This window comes from Bufo bufo, chromosome 4 (genome assembly GCF_905171765.1).
Source record: "Bufo bufo chromosome 4, aBufBuf1.1, whole genome shotgun sequence".
NCBI lineage: Eukaryota > Metazoa > Chordata > Amphibia > Anura > Bufonidae > Bufo > Bufo bufo.
Window position 1 is genome coordinate 246,188,009 of NC_053392.1, and position 20,020 is coordinate 246,208,028.

General features: G+C 44.7%; 1 protein-coding gene across 2 annotated transcripts in view; it reads right to left on the bottom strand.

Annotated features, from left to right (window-relative positions):
* DIS3L2 (DIS3 like 3'-5' exoribonuclease 2) overlaps positions 1 to 20,020 on the bottom strand; it is a 349,324-nt gene that overhangs the window by 53,064 nt on the left and 276,240 nt on the right. For both annotated transcript variants that reach the window (XM_040428436.1, XM_040428435.1), the window contains one exon: positions 18,397 to 18,476. In XM_040428436.1, the coding sequence (XP_040284370.1) occupies positions 18,397 to 18,476 (80 nt within the window). The remainder of the gene's footprint in view (positions 1 to 18,396; positions 18,477 to 20,020) is intronic.

The following is a 20,020-nucleotide window of genomic DNA, read 5'->3' on the forward strand; positions in this document are numbered from 1 at the left end:
ACACATAAGGTTATTAAGTACTAGATTTAAGTCCCAGGTCGGGGTGCGGGATCTTAAGGTGGGTCTAAGTCTACGGGCAGCTCTTATAAATCGTTTAATCCATCTATGGTCTGCCAGGTCGGCATCAAAGAAGGCGCTTAATGCAGAAATTTGAACCTTTAAGGTAGATGGAGAGAGGCCTATATCCAGACCCTTTTGTAGAAATTCCAGAATTTTTTGAATGTTAGGCCCTTCAAGATTTGGATTCTTTTCACCTGACCATGAACAGAACCTTTTCCAGATCTTCAGGTATATCGCAGATGTCACTTTCTTCCTGGAGCATCTCAAGGTGGCTATGACCTTGTCCGACAGGCCCTGAGACTTTAAGAGGGAGACCTCAGGATCCAAGCCGTGAGTTTTCAGGAACTCCGGATGAGGATGTAGTAAAGGACCTTGGTATAGGATGTCCCCTCTGAGTGGGAGTCTCACCGGGTCGTCTATTGCCAGTCTTAGGAGCGGAGCGAACCAACTCCTTTTTGGCCAGAACGGGGTGATCAATATCACTGTGGTTCTTCCTTCCAGAATCTTTTGAATGACCTTCCGAATGATAGGCAATGGAGGGAATGCGTACACTAGATCCCAACACCATTTTAGAGAGAAGGCATCTATTCTCCAGGGATGATCTCCCGCATTTAGGGAGCAGAATGTTTGTAATTTTGTATTTTTTTTTTATGCAAACAGGTCTATTGTAGGAAGCCCCCATTTCTGGGTTAGCATATTGAAGACCTCTTGATTCAGGGCCCACTCTGTGTGATCTATTTCTTGTCTGCTTAAAAAGTCCGCTTCTAGATTTTGGGATCCCTTCAGGTGCATTGCTGAGATGGATCTTAGCTCTTTCTCTGCAAAGGAGAAGATTTCCTCTGAGATATTCTGGAGTTTCCTTGATCGAGTACCTCCCTGGTGTTTCAGGTAGGAGACCACGATCATGTTGTCCGATAGGACCCTCACGTGCTGTTTTCTTATCAGCTGTTTGGCTGAAAGTAGAGCTTCTCTTACCGCATACAGCTCCCTGAAATTTGAAGATTGGACAGATATGAGATGCTTCCAAGTTCCCTGGAAATAAGCTTTGTCGATTTTCGCTCCCCATCCAGATTTGCTGGCATCCGTGAAGATCGTTATTGAAGGCGATTTGATCCATGGAACCCCCTGGGAAAGATTCTTCTCCTTCGTCCACCATGAGAGAGAGATCTTTACTGACCCTGGAATCCAAAGCTTGGAGTCCAGAGAGCCCTTAATTCTTGCTCCAGTGGGACAATAGCCAGTTCTGTATTACTCGACAGTGAGCCTGCGCCCACTCGACAGAAGGTATACAGGAGGTTAGGAGGCCGAGAAGGCTCATTGCTTCTCTCACTGAGCATTTCTTCCGGTGTTGGAAGTGCCTCACCTTGTTTACCAGAGACTGGATCTTGATCGGTGGTAGGAAGATCGACTGTGTTAGGGAGTCTAGTGTAACTCCTAGGAACCTCACCTTCGTGGATGGTACTAACATTGACTTGGGTTTGTTCACTATCCATCCTAGCTGTGACAGAAGGGATAAAAATATTTCCAAGTCCGACAGTAGGAGCTCTTTTGAGTCTGCTATAATTAAAAAATCGTCCAGGTACAGCACTATATTTAACCCTTCTTGTCTGAGTGGGGCTATCATTTCTATCACCAGTTTGGTGAACAGCCTTGGAGCGGCTCACCCTGGGAATCAGATTGAGCAGCTTTAGCGGCCCTAAGTTCTTCCTGAACCACAGATCTGATACTATCCATAAGGGAGGATTGTTCCTGCTGGATCACATCAGAAATACACTCTTTACAAAGCTTCTTTCCATATTCATCAGGCAATCTTTTAGCACCAGAGATGCATCGAGGAGAATTTTTAATTTTTTTTGAGCCTCCTTAGCCTGAAAATAAATAAATATGGAATAGAGGCATCAGAAAATATGCCTAGCAGAAAATTCAATACTACCAATAAGCGGACCCCCAGAGGGATACTTACAGGAGGCAGAGAGGGAGCATCAGACTCCATAACAGTTTGTAATTCGGGACCTGACATGTTCTGGAAGTAAAACCGCATACACAGTACTCACAGACCTCAGATCAGCGTGCCATGGCCGTCCCGCCTTTTATTCAAACCGCTCTGCCTTCTGCGCTTTACCTCCAAGTTGCGTCACATGACCGAACCTCTAAGTGACGTCACAGACGTCAGCGTGCGCACACGCCGGCCGCTACACAGCCCGACCCACTGGGGAGGAGGAGGAGGAAGTTTGCGCCCGGGAGCAGGCTCCAGACCAGCCAGAGCGAGCCCTCCCGATACCCCCCAGCCCAGCATAAGCACGCGGCCGCCGGCGGACTGGGGGAGCTCCGATGAGCTTCAGGTAAACCAGGAGACCGTCCTCGGACCCTCCTGGAGAAGAGAAAAATAAGAAAGGGTGTAGGAACCAATTTCCCCATCTTCATCTCCCTGCCCGTCCGCAGGGAGACTCTTCTCTGACCCTGGCCACAGTGGGGACAGGAACACTGAGGTGTGGTGGTGGGAGGGGGCAATTTAACCTCTTCTCTGTTTCCTGCCCCCACAGAGGTCATGGGTCAATCTCCTTGTGGCCGTCATAGTGATGATATGGGAAAAAACACAGATGCCAGCAACACACCATGAAAAATGTAGAGTTTCTTCTGAACATATCTTTGTTGAAATCACATTGTGGCCGACAGCAGCCTCTCTGCGTGGAAGCTTACCTCCTGTACGCAGGGACTGACAACACTATCAACACTGTGTGTGCACTAGATCAAACTCTCTAAGCTGATCTGGTCCAATAACCGGCACCTCCTGCCCTGAGGTCTCCTGCTTTAGCAGCAATAGGCCGGAAACATGGATGCCATTTGAATGGTACGCCACTTTACTGTATTTATCACACGTACCCTACGGTCAATACACCTTGTTGTACAGTGACTTGGTTAAAGGAGTTTTCTAGGCATGCCAAAGTAATGATCTATCTCCTGGATAGGTCATTAATGTCAGATTGGCGGAGGACCACTACTGACACCCCGCCGATGAGTCGTTTGATGGAGGCCGCAGCGCTCACTGATGCACACAGTGCTGTACATTGGATCGCAGCTGTACCTGGTATTGCAGCTCAGGCCCATTCACTTAAATGGGACAGAGTTGTGCCTAGGCCATGTGACTGATAAAAGTGACATCACTGGCCTCAAACAGCCAATTGTGGGGATGCCAGGAATCCTGAGGATAGGTCATGAATATCGAACTCGTTGAAAATCCCTTCAACATTTGAAAACCAATAAAAAATAGAACATAAAAATAAGTCAAACAAAAGACAGGGCGGCATCACCAGAAAGGGCACAAGGACAATAAAGCACAATAATTACAGGCCACAAGCAGAACAGTGCACCATGTAGTCTATATTTGCATGGTGCACTGTATGTATTTTGTGTTATTTGATTACTGTAACCCTGTTGTCTTAAGGCATGTCTTTCATCTCAAGGATGTGTCCCATCTTTTATGCGACTCCTTTTTAACTCTAAGGCCACCTGCACATTTTGCGGAATACACAGTTTTTCGTGTGTATTCCGGTGTAGAAAAAAACCCGCTGTGTATTACAGTACCAGCAAAGTGTGTAAGATTACACAAATCTGATGTGCACTTGTGGATTGTTTCAGTGTGGAAATTGACCTGCTGTGCAGATTTCCAAATCCACAGCATGTCAATTATGTTTGCGCTTTTAGCTGCGGATTTCACCCTTTTGCAATGAAGGAAAAGGGTGTGCGTTCAGCTGCACTCGTGTGCAGGTGGCCTAAAGGTCCTTTTACATGCACAATTATCGGGGATGGGAGTTTGTAGAAATGCTCTATCCCAATAGCTGACCTGTGTAAAAGATGCTGGCAAGACTTTGGTCAATTCCTACTGTATGCATATCTGTGTATTGAAAAACAATTTAAAATAGCAATCTGAACTGGGCTTTGGTACAACAGGCATTATGGTTGCAGCCATGTGTGGTCTGCAAATTGCGGAACGCACACGGCCGGTATCAGTGTTTTGCGGATCCGCAAAACACTAAGGCCATCTGAATGAGGTCTTAAAATTTAAGTATTTGAACTAATCGACTGCAAATCTATGATCCGAAAGTTGATTCGCTTAAGCCTAATTAATATGAGTAATTTATGTTTACAGTAGGCCCCCTGACCTGCATGCTGCGCTGGGAACATGGCCGCTGGTGAAGGATCCCGTCCATCAGCCGCCTCCATTCACTTACAATAGGGACTGACAGGGGTACTAGCTCACTCGCAGTCCGTCCCCAATGTAAATGAAGGGAGGCTGCTGATGGATGGGATCCTCCATACAAAACATAATTTATCCAATCAGTCATTGGACATCAGTACTAATAGTTTAATAGTTCTTATTACTAGCTGCACGTATGTGCTCTTACCAGCACATGTGCAGCTAGTAATATACACTGGCCAACCCATTTAATAGTATGGCGGACGTATATATATATATATATATTTTTTTTTATCATGGAATCTGTAAATCTGCATATATTACACTACAAAACAATTATTCTCATTTTGGATGGTGAGGCCCAAAACATTTTCTAGAAAAACAGCAGCTTTGTCATGGACTCGTAAGAATTACCAATATTATTAAGCAGGGCGTGTTTACTTGTTAAAGGGATAATTCCATCAGAAAAGTGTGTTTTTAACTTAAATATTTTTTAGAATCGCTGGTTTTTTTTAAGTTCGGTAGTACTACACAATTAACCCTTTAAGGACCCATGACGTAGCTGTACGTCATGGGTCTGATCCCTAAACATGGCGCCCGTTAGCACGTGCAGCGGGCGCCTTAGCCTCGGGGTTTCTGCTATTCGGGTCTCTATTTTAAATAGCAGAGACCAGCGGCATATCTATGCGATCAGCCATAAGGCATACATCTTACCTTTCAGACGCCGTGATCAAATGTCACCACGGCATCTGCGCAGACCGGAACCGAAAGTCGCGCGCTTCTGGTCCGGTAACAGCGTTCCCCAGCTGAGATCGGGGAATCTGTTACCTTCAGCTAATTGACAAAAGCATCAAACAGGCTTCAGAGTGAATTAGATGTAGATATCAATACGGGCCACTAGGTGGCAGCCTTGTATTGATATAGTGCAAATGAAGTCTTCAATTATCGCTATTTAGCCATCATTGAATACTATGGGCAATCGAATTGCCAGTTATTGTCACCCAAGGTGACAAAAAAAGAAAAGAAAAAAGTTTACACTTTTTTTTTTAACCTCTTAAGGACACAGGGCGTACCTGTACGTCCTGTGTATTTCCGATCGGAAGTGGGTGCCTGCTCAAATCATTCAGCAGGCACCCTGGGCACCCCCCCATGTCTGCGATCGCAGCAACCCGCAGGTCAATTCAGACCTGTGGTTTGCTGCGTTTCCGGGTTATTCGGGTCTCTGGGAACCAGATAACCCAGAACAGGATGGTGATTGGTGGTGTGATAATACACCACCAATCACCATCCTGAGAGGTGATGGTGACATCACCTCTGAGGTTCGGCTCTGATTGGCTGCAGGGGCGGGCGCTTAAAATTATTGCAGCGCTCCTCTCCTCCTCCTTTTGTGTCTGAGAGCCGAGGAGAGAGGAGTTTTTGATTGCATCACCCTAAATCGGGTGTCTGGGGTCCACAGCACGGCTGTGTGACCCTAGACCCCCTAGGGGTCCTGCAGCTTGCCCCCCCCCACTCCCCCAACTTTTTTTGGGGCGCAAGCAGTTTTTTTTTTTTCTGCGTACGCTGACTGTGGCCGGCACTCTTAGCGTCCGGCCACTGTTAGTGCATCGCACCGCCGATCAACTTCGGACGGCTGATCAGAGTGTTTGAATTAAAAAAAATTCAAATTATTTGGGCGTTTTATTTTATTTAGTTTTTTTTTGTCTGTTAGGTTTAGGGATAAGTACGCGAACACCCGTGCCCCCACACACACGCACACCAAATAAAGATTTCCACGCACGCACACACACACACTCCCATATGGCCCGCCAGATGTTCTCGGCCGAGGAGGCATACGCCCAGCTTGCCTCCGAGTCCGAAAGTCTCAGTGAGAACGAGGATGACCCCACTTTCCTTTTGTCATCCGCGTCCTCCCCATAATCTAGCGATGATGATGAGCCCCCAAGGTGGCGGATACGCCGCCAGGCGGAGCAAGGGGACCGCCATGCTAGGGAGCCTGTGGCCCACACTAGTACGAGAAGCTCTGCGGCTCGTACTAATTTTCCAGCCCACCAATTAAGTCCACCGGAGCCCCCTACCGGTGAACTTTCATGTGTACCTCAGAGCATTTTGAGCCTCCGATTCCTGATTTTGTTGATCAACCAGGAATCCAGATTTCCACAGTGGGCTTCACTGAATATGACTATTTTAGTCTTTTTTTTTTAGTGACCACTTTGTAAATCTGATGGTGGAGCAAACGAACCTGTTCGCCCAACAGTTCATTGCTCAACACCCGGGCTCCTTTTTGGCTAGGGCCGGTGGCTGGACTCCGGTCAGTGCAGCCGAGATGAGGACGTTTTGGGGCCTTGTGCTGCAATGGGCCTAGTCAAAAAACCTAGTGTCAGGCATTACTCGAGTGGGGTCCTCTACCAGACCCCACTTTACAGTACGGCCATGACACGAACCCGATTTGAGGCCATCCGGAAATGCCTGCATTATGCAGATAATGCAGCATGTCCCCCCCAAGGTGATCCTGCCTATGACCGCCTGTACAAAATCAGGCCGGTCATCGATCAATTTGGGGCCTAATTTGTGCAGGCCTATGTACCTGGAAGGGAGGTCGCGGTTGATGAGTCTCTCATTGCTTTCAAGGGGAGACTCATCTTTCGCCAGTATGTTCCCTCTAAGCGAGCGAGGTATGGCGTGAAGCTGTACAAACTTTGTGAGAGTACCTCAGGGTACACTTACAAGTTTCGTGTGTACGAGGGGAGATATTCCCGTATGGAACCCCCAGAATGTCCCCCCACTCTGAGTGTTAGTGGAAAACTTGTGTGGGACCTTATGCACCCACTGCTAGATAAGGGTTACCACCTGTACGTGGTTAACTTTTATACTAGTAACTCCTTGTTCCAGTCCCTCGCCGCCAGATCCATGTCCGCTTGTGGGACTGTGCGGAAAAATCAACGCGGCCTCCCTACCCACCCCCTCCAGGTACTTATCCCCTGGGGTGCGACCCGTGCCCTTACCAGTGGAAACCTGTTGCCAGTCAGATATAAAGGACAAGAGGGATGTCCTTGAACTGTCCACAATTCACAGGAACGGTATCACCCCTGTCCCTGTGCGAGGTACCGCAGCAACGGTCCTCAAGCCCGATTGTATCGTCGACTACAGTCGGTATATGGGAGGAGTTGATCTCTCTGATCAAGTCCTCAAGCCATATAATGCCATGCGCAAAATCTGGGCATGGTACAAAAAAGTTGCGGTCTACTTGGTACAGGTTGCCTTGTACAACTCTTTTGTGCTGTCCCAGAGCGCTGGCAACACAGGGAAATTCCTTCAGTTCTATGAGGCAGTCTTCAAGGCCCTGATCTTTACTGACCGGTAAACAGCAGGCCGGAGTACCTCGGGAACTGGAGGCGCCTGGATCGTCCCTAGCCAACACTTTCCAGGTGTGGTCCCCCATACTGGAAAGAAGGGACGGTCCCCAAAAAAGTGCAGAGTGTGTCACAGGAGGGGGATACGGAAGGACACCACCACTCAGTGTGACACGTGCCCCGATCAGCCGGGCCTCTGCATTGACGGTTGCTTCAGGGAGTAGCACACTTCCATGGAGTACTAAATTTATAATTCCCTTCCCCAATTTTAGCCACTGACAATCGGAAAAAAAACTATGGTTCTCAGACTTGAGACACAAACTAAAATTAAAAAAATATATATATATTTAGTAAAGCTAAAATAAAAAAAAAGTTGACATATTAGGTATCGCCGCGTCCATAAGAATGTGCTCTATAAAAATACCCCATGACCTAACCCCACAGATAAACACAGTAAAAAAAAATTGAAATTCTGAAATTTCATCTCCATTTGCCAATAACTCTTGTGCAACACCTAAAGGGTTAACAAAGTTTGTAAAATCAGTTTTGAATACCTTGAGGGGTGTAGTTTCTTAGATGGGGTCACTTTTATGGAGTTTCTACTCTAGGGATGCATCAGGGGGGCTTCAAATGGGGCATGGTGTAAATAAGCCAGTCCAGCAAAATCTTCCTTCCAAAAACCACACGGCGCACCTTTCCCTCTATGCCCTACTGTGTGCCCGTACATTAGTTTACGGCCACATATGGGGTGTTTCTGCTAACTACAGAATCGGGGCAATAAATATAGCATTTTGTTTGGCTGTTAACCCTTGCTTTGATACTGGAAAAAATTCATTAAAATTGAAAATTTGCCTAAAAAAATAGAAATTCTGAAATTTCATCTTTATTTGCCATTAACTCTTGTGGAACACCTAAAGGGTTAACAACGTTTGTAAAATCAGTTTTGAATACCTTGAGGGGTGTAGTTTCTAGAATGGGGTTATTTTTGGGTGGTTTCTTTATGTAAGCCTCAAGTGACTTCAGACCTGAACTGGTCCTTAAAAAGTGGGATTTTGAAAATTTATGAAAAATTTCAAGATTTGCTTCTAAACCTTGTAACATCCCCAAAAAATAAAATGATCCAAACATGAAGTAGACATATAGGGAAAGTAAAGTAATAACTATTTTTGTAGGTATTACTATGTATTATAGAAGAGAAATTGAAACTTGGAAATTTGCAAATTTTTTAAAAATTTTGCCAAATTTGGTATTTTTTATAAATAAAAATGATTTTTTTTTTACTCCATTTTACCAGTGTCATAAAGTACAATATGTGATTAAAAAACTCTCTCAGAATGGCCTGGATAAGTCAAAGCGTTTTAAAGTTATCACCACATAAAGTGACAATGGTCAGATTTGCAAAAAATGGCCTGGTCCTTTAGGTGAAATATGGCCGTGTCCTTAAGGGGTTAAAAAACCTAAAAAAGTTTAAATCACCCCCCTTTCCTTAAAATAATACTCAACCAATAAGAAAAAAATAAACATAGGCATTGCCGCGTGCGAAAATGCCCATACTATTAAAACATAATATGAATGGCATACGGCAAATGGCGTAGCGGGTAAAAAAAAAACAAAAAAAACAGGCAATTTGCCAATTTTTTGTCACTTCTACTACCCAATAATTTTTTTTTTATAAAAAGTGATCAAAAAGTCGCACACACTTAAAATTGTTATCACTGAAAAGAACATATCGTCCTGCAAAAATGAGCCCTCACACAGCCCCATACACATAGCTACAAAAAAGTTATAGGGGTCAGAATATGGTTATGAAAAAAAAACTTTTCCTCAAAAAGGTTTTAATTAATTTTTTTCAGTATTAAAACGCAAGAAAAATTATACAACTGTGGTATCCTTTGAACCGTACTGATCTGGAGAATGAAGATAACAAGTCAATTTTACCGCATAGTGTACAGTGTAAAAATAAATAAATAAAAACCTTTATTAGAATTGGAAAAAAAATAAAAAATGCTCCCTACTACATGGTATGCAACCGTAAATGGTGACATTAGAAAGTACAACTTTTCCAACAAAAACTAAGCCCTCATAAGGCTATGTGAATGGAAAAATAAAAAAAAGTTAGGACTTCTAACTAGAAAAACGAAAACGCAAAAATTGAAAATCCCAGGGTCCTTAAGGGGTTAAAAATGAAATACAAAATATTGTTCTTGTGTGACAGTCAACAAAAATGATAAGACCTCCTATTGAGACAGATAATCCATTGTCAGTGGCACATTTTATATGAAGGGTAATCCATGATAATAGTAGGTGTAGAATTGGGATACCAGTATGACCACTCTGTTGTTCTCTGAGTAGGCCTAGATAAAAATGCTTACATTACAGCTTTGCACTTGTGATGCTTTAATTGAGTCACTGCAGAGGGATGGTCTTACCGGAAAAGCTAAGAGAGTGTTCACTGTTCTAAAAGTTCAAGCAAAAAGGAAGTCATAGAGCTAGGACTGGAAGTGGAATACACGGAGTGATTTAAAAAAATAAAAAAATGAGATCCAGAAATCCATCCACTCATTCTTATAATAAAATACATAGAATATTCACATACAGGTTAATATGTGGTAATGTTTTTTATGTAAGTGTCCCTTTAAATGACCTAGTTGTAATAACACAAATATGCACAGAAAATACATGAATGTGTACATATCAGAACATCCATCTTCAAAACAGAGACAAGTTCAGTTTTACTGAATGTGAATGGAAGCCAATCACGACCTGCAAAAATCTACAGACTGTCAGAACATCCTCCACACCTGCTTTGCATCTTTACACTTTAAGTGGATGTCTTAGAAGAAAGCACATTTTCCATTGCATGTGCAGCAGAGAAACCACCTGGAGGTCTGGGGCTGTGAGAAACCTAGGGCACATCTTATTTCACCAATAACCACTCCGATAAAAAGATTAATGGGCATGACTTCATTGCCATGGCGCCCTACACAACAGTGACCGCATGCACATAAAGCCAGCCCGTGAGAATGACAAGACACAACACATCACTTCTACACAGTAACCCTTTCAGTACTGGACAGTATCCACACGGCTGCTTGAAATGCTATGTCCATTGCATCACACCCCTCCACTTTTTTTTTTAGAGGAAAAAAAACAAAAAACTGGTGAGATCCTATATCGCTTTTATTTGTGCCCAGGAGAATGCTGAATTTGTCATGAACTAGGGCAGCTGTGAAAACGCCAAAGCTGGGTTCACGTCGCGGATTTGCTGTTGTGGATTTTCCTGCAACAAATCTGCAGCAAATTTTTTACAATTCTCATTCACACGGGGCAGAAAAAAACAACCACCATGCAGCAGATACTGACTTGTGGTGCAGATATTAAGGATGCCTGCACACGATGCAGATTACGTGCGGTTTTCATACAATACCAAAGTGTACGAGATCAGACAAATCTCATACACTTTTTTCTTAGGTGCGGAAACCGACCTGCTGTGCGGATTTTGAAATCTGCAGCATGTCAATTGTTTTTGAGTTTTTCTTGTGCAGATTTCACTTTTTAATGGAAGGGTGAGATCTGCGGCAAAACCGCATGAAATCTGCATAAAAACCGCTATTAATGGAGTATTGGCTTGTGAGTGCATGGAGTAAGACGCACGGTTCACTGCTCCTGCTAAAATCCTGCTCATTTACAGTGGAAGCGCACTCAAACTGCCTGAAACTACTTTACCTGGGGAGAGGAAGGTGTCCGGTGATTGCGGTGACAAAATCGGAGCCTGAAAATGCCGAGGAAATCGTCCAAACTGGCGAAACAAGACCGCATGGAGAAAGGCCAAGATGGCGCCGGAAGTGGAGAGGGGTCGGCGCTGCAGGAGACGGTGAGCCAGAGCGCGGCTGCTAAACTCAGTAAATATGCCAGACTGGACGGTGGAGGGGGCGATTCGGCCAGTAATAAAGGGACTGATATACCTACCTCCTCTGATCAGGAGGACGGATCCATGGACGGCGACGATCCGTTTTTTTCCGGTCAGCCGGTGCTCAAATATGCGGTCCCTGCAATAGTTCCAGTAGACCTGCGGGTTGATTCTACAAGGGAGCCCACACTGAAAGATATAATGGTGGCAGTGGCAAGCTGCAACAGTACCCTTAAAGTGCTCGCAGTACAAGTTGGCAGCCTGAGATCAGATGTGTCCATAATCAGGCACGACCTGCACAAGATTTCTGAGCGTACTTCAGATTTGGAAAAGAGGGTGTCCTCACTGGAAGACGTTATTCAACCTCTGCAAATGGCGTCAAAAATGAATGGGAAAGATATAGCTGCCTTATACGCCAAAGCGGATGATTTAGAGAACAGATCGCGGAGAAATAATCTGCGAATTGTTGGAATGCCAGAAAAAACAGAAGGGGCCAATGCTACAGAGTTTGTGGAGAAATGGTTGCACCAGTTATTCCATGAGAAGGGCCTATCTTCCCTGTACGCGGTTGAGCGGGCGCACAGAGTCCCGTCGCGGCCGCTCCCGCCAGGCAGGCCTCCTCGCCCCATACTTGCGAAGATTTTACACTTTAAAGATCGGGACACTATCCTACGCCAATCAAGGGACAATGATGAGATGGTCATGAATGGGGTCAGAGTGTCCAATTTTCCGGATTATTCCAATGAGGTGCAGCGGAGGAGGAGCAGATTTATAGATATAAAGAAAAGGCTCAGAGTGCTACAAGTTCCGTACGCCATGTTGTTCCCGGCTAGATTGCGAGTGGTGGCATTGGGATCCACCAGATTTTTTGAGGACCCTGATGAAGCGACACAGTGGCTGGACGTCCACGAGCGGCAATTGAGAAGTGGGGCCTTGGACACTTGAAGGAAACAGTTTGCAGTTTGTGTTCACTTTATATGTATAGGATTGCACCTTAATGTCATTTGAACGTTATACCAGTTATAAAGTGTATTGAGTGTTGCTACCACACGGTAGATCCTGATGCAGGAGTAGGAAGTTGGGATAAGAAATGTATTTCCCAGTTGTGGAGAGGATTCTCTACCTGAGGGAGAGTGTTGGAATTAGAAGTGATTTTTGTTCAGCATTGGGCATTGTGCTTACAGATTGCCCTGCGTTTGAGTTGGATGTTTGGGAGGGGGGGGGGGGGTTGGGGTTACTGTTCAAAGTAGCCTGATCACTGGGGAGGGGGAGGGATGGGGGGGGTAGAGGGTGACGGGTCAGAGATGGGTGAGGGGCGTGAATTATGAGAGAGTGACATTAGTATGGAGTGTGAGATTCAAACATGCTGTAATCTTTCATCATGACACAGGTGATTAAAGTGTTGAGCTGGAATGTGAGGGGAATGGCTGATGCACGAAAACGACAATGTATATTTCAATATTTGGGTCGGTTTCAGCCAGCTATCTGCTGCTTGCAGGAAATGCATTTGTCCAATGATGATGTGCAGTGGCTGAACAAAAATTGGGTAGGGCATGTGGTACATGCAATCCATTCCTCTCACTCTAGGGGTGTTAGTATGATTGTGCATAAAAGTATAAGATATGAACATTTGAAGCAATGTGTGGATGATGAGGGCAGGTATGTGTGTGTAGTGTGCAAGATTGATGGGATCCAGGTGGTGTTGGTGTCAGTATATGTGCCTCCACCGTTTGCTTCCCCTTTGATACGGGATATTATGACCTTTGTGGCGGACTTCCCTGGACTGCCGTGGCTGCTAGTGGGGGACTTCAATTGTACATTGGATGACTCCATAGATAGATGTCGGGTAGAAGGTGTCAGTGGATCACCGGGGAGTGTGGCTCTTAAGAATATTATGAGGGAAACTGGTTTACTTGATGCTTGGAGGCTGCGCAACCCGGATAAGCGGGTGTTTTCATGTAGATCTGCTACGCATCATTCATTATCACGCATAGATCTGGCTTTGGTTAATGATGTTATGCTACCACTGATAAGAGATGTTATTTATCACCCTCGGTCGTTGTCTGACCATTCCTTGGTGCAGGTTGATTTGTGCCTGGGCGTGCTTGGGCAGGGACCGAGGTTGTGGAAATGTAACCCGCATTGGTTGAATGTACTTGGTGATTTGTCTGAGATTACTTTGGAGGTCAGGGAGTACTTTTCTATTAATGGAGGGACGGCTTCAATTCACGGAGTCTGGGATGCCATGAAAGCGTTTTTGAGAGGGGTACTGATCAAAGAAATAAGCAAGCATAAATCTAAATCCAGAGAGGCAGATGTTAAAGCTCATGTACAAGTAACTGAGGCTGAAAGAGAGTTTGGTAGAATCCCCACCATGGCTAATAGTGAGGCGCTGGAGGTAGCTCAGGAACAACTGAGGTGTCACCTACTACAGGCTGCGGATAGGAAGCGTAGTTTTTACCGCCAAAGATCTTTTGAGGAAGGAGAGAAAGTTGGGCATTTGCTTTCAGTGGTTTCTCAGGCACAGAGGGGTTCTTCTTGTATACAAGAGCTGATGGATGGTAATGGGAATAGTAGCCAGGATACAAAAGGGATATTAGATATTCTAAAAGGTTTTTATGTCTCTCTCTATGCTTCCAAGGCGTCTAGCTCGGAGGAGGCCCTGTCCGCCTTTCTGGCTGAGGCTCAGCTATCAGTGTTATCAGAGGAGGATAGAGAGAGACTGGAAGAGCCGATCACGCTGGAGGTAGCTCTTGGGGGGATGGCGAATGGTAAGGCGCCGGGGGCAGACGGCATACCAGTGGAGGTGTATAAAAAGTTGCAAGGGATACTTCTTCCTGAATTACTTAAGGTTCTTGAATATTCTCTGGAGAAGGGTTCGCTACCACATTCTATGCAGGAGGCTATCATAGTAGTTATTCCTAAGCCTGGGAAAGATCCCAAAGTTCCTGATTCCTATAGACCAATTTCGCTATTAACAGCAGATGTGAAGCTCCTGGCGAAAGTGTTGGCGAACAGGCTGTCCAGGGTAATACTAACTATAGTGCACCCGGATCAAACGGGCTTTATGCCTGGGAAGTCGACTGCTATAAATATCCGTAGAGTATATGCTAGTCTGAATATTCCAGCAGATAATGGAGGAGATAGGGCCTTACTTGCGTTAGACGCCGCCAAGGCGTTTGACAGTGTTGAATGGAACTACCTATGGGAAACCTTGAGAGTCATGGGCTTTGGTGCGCGATTTATTCAGTGGGTGAAAGTGTTGTATTCAAGTCCAAAGGCACTGATCAGAGCTAATGGGGGGTTGTCAGATAGCTTCTCTTTGGCCAGAGGCACCAGACAGGGGTGCCCATTGTCACCCTTGTTGTTTGCGTTAGCAATTGAACCACTTGCAGCCCTTATCCGCCTGTCACCTCATATTGTGGGGTTTAGATATGGTGAGACGCAAAATAAAGTGGCAATGTATGCTGATGACACTATGCTATTTCTGGGTGACACTGGGGGCTCTCTGGATGCGGCCATGGCTTTAATAGATAAATTTGGTGGCTTCTCTGGGCTTCGGATAAATTGGCAGAAGTCTGCCCTGATGCCGGTAGACGGACAGGCACTCTCTGGTGTGCAGGCAGATAGTTTGATTCCCTGGGTGGGCAAATTTAAATATTTGGGGCTATATATAACACCTAGACTGCTAGATTTTGAAGAGCTTAATTTAACTCCTTTACTAAATACCTTTAGGCTGAAGGCAAGGACATGGAGTAGACTTTTTGTCGGTGGTGGGCAGAGTGAATCTCCTAAAAATGGTAATGATGCCTCAGTTGCTATACATATTGAATAATGCCCCTGTATGGATCCCAGTTGAGAGATTTAGGAAAATACATTCGATATTTAGAGATCTTATCTGGAAATATGGTCAAGCTAGGATTAAGCTGGAGACGCTGCAATATCCCAAGTCTGAAGGTGGCTTGGCTGTCCCTAACGCCTGGATATATTTCCTAGCCTCTCAGTGTCAACATTTTAAGGGTTGGATGGAATTTCAGCTACCAGACGTGACGGGGAAAATACTGCAACACTGGTTGGGTAGTAGGGATCTTATGGGTATTCTGGAGGGTGCAGGGATGCATGGGGGGAGAGAGAAAGTAACACTTATAGAGCTTATGAAAAAAGTGTGGGCAAAGGTGAAATTGATCAGGGGAGTTGGTGGGGTAGGAGAGCTTTCCCCAATATGGAACAATAACTTGATGCCAGAGTTCATTTCTCTATCAGGAGTCCGAAATTGGGAATCCCATGGAGTAATGAGGATAGGTCAATTGATTGAGACTAATGTATTTAAATCATTTCAAGGCCTACAGCAAGAATTCAACATTCCTAAAGTGTGGTTCTATCAATACCTGCAACTGAGACACGCCTATGATGTCACGATAAGGAAGGGTTGCATTATTGCAAAAACAGATGTGGTCCATAAACTGGTTCTCCCAGCTGGAGGAAAGAGGGGTCTGATTTCACAGGTGTATACTCTGCTTTTAGACAAATTCTTGATAGAATTCCCTCTTACAAGGATGAGAAAATGGGAAAAGGATCTGGGGGACATCCCTAAGGAACAGTGGGAAGATATATTGGAGGTAGTCCCGAGAGTGTCTGTAAGTGAACAGGGCAAGCTGTCACAATTGTTTATCATCCACAGAGTCTACAAAACTCCAGTGTTTTTACGAAAAATTGGGGTTAGAACTGATGACAACTGTCCAAAATGTATGGCGGAAGGTGCAGATCTGTTTCATATGCTTTGGGCTTGTCCAGTGCTAAGTAGTTTTTGGGATGAGGTGTTGACTTTGATTAATCGTAACCTGGAATTGAGGGTGCAGAAGGACCCCAAGATATGTGTGCTGGGATATGTGAAGGAGATTGGTGGGGGAGAGGCGGTCAAAGTGGCGGTTGGGAGACTATTGTATGTGGCCAGGAAGTTGATTGCTTTTAGGTGGATCCAGGGGAGTCCGCCAACGGTGGATGAATTTGTGAAAAAGGTGCATGATATGTTGACTTTAGAGAGGGGAGTGTTTGTTAGGAGAGGATGCCCTCAGAAGTTTGAAAAGTTGTGGAATGAATGGTTGTCTCATACTCATGTCGTCATCTAAAAAGGTCTTGAAAATTCATGCTCTGATTTGGTGGGGGGGGGGTTGGTAGTTGGGAGAGGGGGGGTGGGGGATGTTGGGTTTTATAGTCAAATAACTCTGTAACTGTTTTGTCTTTTTATTGGTATATTCATTATGTATAATAACTGTGGAAGATGTATCAAATATGTGGACATATGATAATGTTTTTATACAATTCTGTGTATATGAGATGTGGAGGGGAGAAAATTACAGAAAAATTGTAGACGCAAATTGTCTTGTGATATGCCAATTTTATTTGAATAATAAAAACGATTTGATTGAAAAAAAAAAAAACGCTATTAATAGCACTGATTTTTGTGCGGTTTTGGTGCCGATTTCATGTAGATTTTCTGCACATAAATCTTCCCCGTGTGTAGCCACCCGGGTATTACAGACTTCATGGCAGTTTCACCCTTTCCAACGCAAAGAATGAGATCAGCGTCTAAACTGCGGCATTTCTGCGAAATCAGCGACAAAAATGTACAATTTAGTGCATTTTTCTCTGTTGCAGATTACAAGCAGAAAGGATGCCGAAAAACTGCAGCTAATCAGTCACATGTGAACCCAGCCGAAAAGATTGAATATTTGGAATTAAAGGGCATCTGTCAGCAGATCTGTGCCCATGACACTGGCTGACCTGTTACATGTGGGCAGCTGAAGGCATCTGTGTTGGTCCATTGTTCATATGTGCCCGCATTACTGAGAGAATGAAGTTTTAATATATGCAAATGAGCCTCTAGGAGCAACAGGGGCGTTGTCATTACACCTAGAGGCTCAGCTGTCTCTGCATCTGCTGCGTCCCCTGAACTTTGACAGGGCCAGGCAGTGAAAATGTCAAAGTGTAGAGGGAGCCTCTAGGTGTAAGGGTCCATTCACACGTCCGTAGAATGGGTCCGGATCCATTCCGCAATGTTGCGGAACGAATTCGAACCCATTCGTTCTCTATGGGGCCGGAAGAGATGCGGACAGCACACAGAGTGCTGTCCGCATCTCCGGAGCGCGGCCCCCGAAAAAAATAGAACATGTTCTATTCTTGTCCAGACAAAAATAGGCAGTTCTATGGGGGTGCCAGCCGGGTGTATTGTGGATCCGCAATACACTACGGACGTGTGAATGGACCCTAATGGTAACGCCCCCATTGCTCCTACAGGCTCAGGTCAGCCAGTTTAATAGGTACAAATCTGCTGACAGATGCCCTTTAAGCAAAGAACTACAAGAAATTCCTACTTCATATGTAAAGTCTTTTCCCAGGATTGGGCTCACCTGTGCCATATGTACAATAGTAGCTTTTTTTTTTTTTTTTTTTAAATAGAGTAGGAAATCAGTGATGAAAAAAGTGGCCTTATAGGGTCCAATAACCATTCTCCTCTTGTCACCCTTTAAGCCTTTCTGTGCTGCAGGGCACCTTTTACATGTTACAATCCTAGTGATTACATTTCTCAGTATTTATTAAAGGTCATATAAAAGTAGACCCTATACAAGTAGACCCTATACAAGCATGCATGGGATAGGCATAAGGCCATCCTTCATATAAGATAGGGCCGGGGGCTATCCATAGTATTCAGTATATTGGGCAGACTAGATGGGCCAAATGGTTCTTATCTGCCGACACATTCTATGTTTCTATGTTTCTATGTAAGTCACATTAAAAAGTATTGGCTGATGAAAAGACAGACTTTGTAGACCGGGCCGAGATACCAATGACAAATCCCACCTCTCTTATTAACTTACTTGTTGCTGTCTCTGTACTTGTAAATGTAGCAGCCTTGAGGCATCCCACTTTCTTTGTCTAATGTAAAAGATAGCTTTAGCTGTGAAAGAGAAACATGGATTCGTTACTAACATTTTAATTTACATTATGAGATAGTATCTAGCAATGCTACTCGGCCGCATGAAAAGCAAAAATGTATTTTCTATCATTTATATTCTTTGTATTCATTTTGAAGGGGGGTTCTCCAAAACCAGGAAAACCGCAGGGATAAAAAAAAACATGAATCACTGGAGCTCTGGTTCCAGCTCGGAGCTCTTCTCCTGTACCCAATCTGCAGTGAACTGGAAGTGACCACTGCCACTGCTGTGCCTAGCACCAGTGACGAGCATGTATAAGAAGTGTTGCACTTCCATCTTGGCGCTGGAATCAAAGCACCAGTGATAGGAGTTACTTTTTTTGAACCCCTGCACTCTGTCTGCAAGTATGAAATGGGGTTTCTGGTCTTGGCAAACCCCTTTAAGGTTACTGATGGCAAAAACACGTAAAAATAATAATAAATTCCATAAAGTAATGTACAATTTCAAACTACATATTATCAACTAAGTAAGGCTGACCATACAAATTTGATAGTTGTTGCCCGAAAGCTCATTAAGCTGTCAGCTAACCCCCCCCCCCCCGACATAACCCCTGCTCCCCAAAGACACCTGCCGCTGTGCTCTGTGCTGTGGCCTGCTGTGTTTTCGCAAGTATTAAAAGATGTGATGCGCTAAAAAGGTCCCCGTGACAACCTGGCGTTGGACCAGGCCATCTCCTCTGGCTGGATTTCCTGGGGGAGTGGTGCTGTGTAGCTAGACGTGACCTTTTCCCTTTGATTCCATGGGCTTCCGATCTGTGCCTTCGCTCCGCACCGCGCTGTATCATGAGGATTGTGGCCCATTCAAGTTGATGGGTGTGCATCAGTGATACAGGATTCACGCGCCCGTATATTGCAGAACCGCCATTTGTGGTCCACAATATGGGCACAGGAGGTCTACGGTTATGTGAATGGACCCTCAGTATAATCCTTGGAGGAGTGGTTCTTGCAAGAATAGTACATTTGGCAGCAATGACTCGGGTAAACGCGAGAGGCATTTACTTTTACAGATTGCGCCAAGAAAGAAAACAATGCTTGTACAGTGTGAGGATTAAAGAAGGAGAAAAAAAAAAAAAAAAAACACAATTAAGGCTACTTTCACACTAGCATCGCTGGATTCCGGCACCGGAACTGCCTGCCAGATCTGTCAATCTGTATGCAAACGGATACCATTAGTAGACTGATCCGGATGTGGATCCGTCTCACAAATGTATTGCAATAACGGATCAGTCATTCCAGTTGTCATCCGGAAAAACGGATCCGGTACTTATCTTTTTCACATTTTTAAAGGTCTGCTGATCCGTTTTTCCAGAACACTTAGGGCCGAATCTGGCATTAATGCATTTCAATGTAAAATAAGTGTTCCGGAATTTTGGACGGAGAAAATACTGCAGGCATTTCAATGTAAAATAAGTGTTCCGGAATTTTGGACGGAAAAAATTCTGTAGCATGCTGCGGTATTTTCTCTGTCCAAAAAACGTACAGTGACTGAACTGAAGACATCCTGATGC